Genomic DNA, 2,756 nt, shown 5'->3' with positions numbered 1-2,756 from the left:
ACCCTCTAAAAAGGGTTATGTCACACTAGTGTCAAACTGAGTTAATTGGTATAAGACATGTTTTGATGATCTCAAGTCTAAAGATTATATACACACCATCTATTACAGGATTTATTACAAAAACACTAAGATTATCATTTATGTGAAGTCCTCTTGACGAGTAAGTTTGGTTGACATGCATTTAACATGCATCCATATATTGTATCAGGTTGACAAAAACAACCTCAACTTATAAGATTAATAGTAACCTTTTGATAAGATTTTTGAATATTATGATAATCTTACCATATTATATAATTAAGATAATCTTGAGATTCCTAATTCAAGTAAGATTTTAAATATTTATTCCTATTATAATTGAACTAAAATAAAATATTTCACAACATTGAAAATATCATATAAAACTGGAAGGTGAAGCCAACTTCCTCTTACGGATGAGATATAGAATATCCTTATAGAAACTTATGCACAAATTCTTTGCCAAGCGGAAGTCTTCTCGCAGTCATGAGTTAGAAAGTTTACTTGTATTCTCTACTGGACTTCTATCTCAAAAGAGGTGTTTCTCAAATAGAAATTATTCAGCTAGAGAATTTAAGTTCAAAACAATATGCGACTCATTCACTTGAATTATTTAATCTGAGTCCTTATACATCATTCGTTAAAAATATATATTTATAATTTATGCAGCGTTTTTTTAATTATTCATTAATTGTCTAAAAACAATAAAAAGAAAAATAATTACTTCTAAAAACTAAAGCATTATCCGCACCTTTCCATGTTTTTCTCCTTGTGCTATGCAATTTCAGCCCTTGTTAGTTTGCATTTCAGCTGTTTTTGGTGCTGAAAACACACAAAACACAATTGCTATGACTGGCAACTCTAAGTATAAAATTATCTCTTCTAAATAACTTCATTAACACCTCAATTGAAGCAAATTGCTTTCCAATTAATCTTCACAACCATGCTTTTAGCCTACCTTCAATGCATGATCTTAGCCTTTATTTTCTCTCTTTTTCTAAAGTTTTACAGGAACAAAAACAAGCTGGCCCTCCGCCACTTGCCCATTTTCGGAAATTTTCCTGAATTGTTTTTTGATTTCCACCTTTTACATGATAATCTCAGTCAAATTTTGAGGATTAAAAAGGGCACAATTCTCATCAATTACTGGCTCTCTCCAAACAATTTTTTATTCACCAGTGATCCCGCCAATGTTCACTACATGCTCACCACAAACTTTTCAAGATATCCCAAAGGCACTGAATGGCAAAAGCGATTCGATATTTTTGGCCACGGCCTTTTCAATTCTGATTTTGAAGAGTGGACAATACAAAGAAAAGCTGCCCGGGGATTCTTCACTCACACAAAATTTCATCAGCTCACTGCCAAAGTCGTCCCGGAAATTATTGAGAAAGGACTCATCCCAGTTTTTGAACAAGCCTGCAATAATGATCTAGCTGTGGATTTGCAGGATTTGTTGAAGCGGTACACATTTGATTATGCGATGATTATCGCCACCGGATGTAACCTGAAATCTCTTTCTGTTGGAATGCCGGAAATTCCATTATTGAAGGCGTTAGATTATGTGGGCGAAGTGATATTTTTTAGGCATATTGTGCCGGAAACACTTTGGAAGTTGCAAAGATTGTTGAGAATTGGGAAAGAAAGAAAATACAGAGATAGCTGGAGCGTTATTGATGAATTCTATCAGAATGTTCTGGTTAAACAAGATGAACCCAGAAAAGATGAAGAGAGTTTCAATCTTTTGAACCTTTACCTGAACCGAAATGATATCATTCAACCTAGAGATAACGATGAGGAAGTCATGAGAGACAACGTAATAAGCACCATTTTCGCCGGCGAAGACACAACAGGTGCTGCACTTTCTTGGTTCTTCTGGTTGCTCTCAAAGAACACTGAAGCTTTCCGTAAAATCAGAGAAGAGATTAAACTCAATGAAGCACCAAAAGACGCAAACAAAGGTGACGAGGATCGTCCTCGTTTGTTTAATTTCGACGAGCTGAGCAACCTTGTTTATCTGCATGCAGCTTTGTGCGAATCCTTGAGGTTGTTCCCCTCTATTCCTTATGAAACCAGGACGCCAGTACAGCAAGACAAGCTTCCAAGCGGTCATAGAGTGAATGAAAAGACGATAGTAATAATTTCTACGTATGCAATGGGGAGAATGGAGACGGTGTGGGGCGAAGACTGCTATGAATTCAAGCCGGAGCGATGGATAACAGGCGAGGGAAGAATTAAACATGAGCCCTCTCACAAGTTTTTTACCTTCAATACGAGGCCAAGATTGTGCCCCGGCAAAGAAGTTGCTTTCATTGTAATGAAAGCCATTACATCTGCTATAATTTATAACTATGATATTCAAGTGCTAGAAAATCACCCCGTGATTCCTACTCTTAGTGTCAGTTTACGCATGAAACATGGATTAATGGTTAAGATTAATAGGAAATCATATTGAAATTCGAAAAATAAAAAGTGTAAAATTTTAATTGAATATTAATCCATGTTATTACAGGTGTATGAATACTTATTAATTACAAAATAAGGGGATGAATGTGTTATTTTATTATTGTTAAACTTCGGATCTAATAAAATGCTACTCTTCTTTGTTTCATTCCTTTTTTTTTTTTTTTTAATTTTTAATTGGTAATCTGTCATTCTTAAAGAGTAACTTACATCAACTTAAATTCAAACAACTCATAAACATCTACGTAATCCAATTTAACAAATAATTAATTTGT

The 2,756-nt window shown here is 34.4% G+C and overlaps 1 protein-coding gene across 1 annotated transcript; it reads left to right on the top strand.

Annotated features, from left to right (window-relative positions):
* Positions 1-1,219: 1,219 nt before the first annotated feature.
* Positions 1,220-2,473, top strand: LOC123214870 (alkane hydroxylase MAH1-like). The gene has a single exon (XM_044634913.1). The coding sequence runs from the start codon at positions 1,220-1,222 to the stop codon at positions 2,471-2,473; it is 1,254 nt and encodes a 417-aa protein (XP_044490848.1).
* Positions 2,474-2,756: the final 283 nt, after the last annotated feature.

The sequence above is a fragment of the Mangifera indica genome, chromosome 1 (genome assembly GCF_011075055.1).
Source record: "Mangifera indica cultivar Alphonso chromosome 1, CATAS_Mindica_2.1, whole genome shotgun sequence".
Taxonomy (NCBI): Eukaryota; Viridiplantae; Streptophyta; class Magnoliopsida; order Sapindales; family Anacardiaceae; genus Mangifera; species Mangifera indica.
This window is presented reverse-complemented; position numbering and strand designations above follow the sequence as displayed.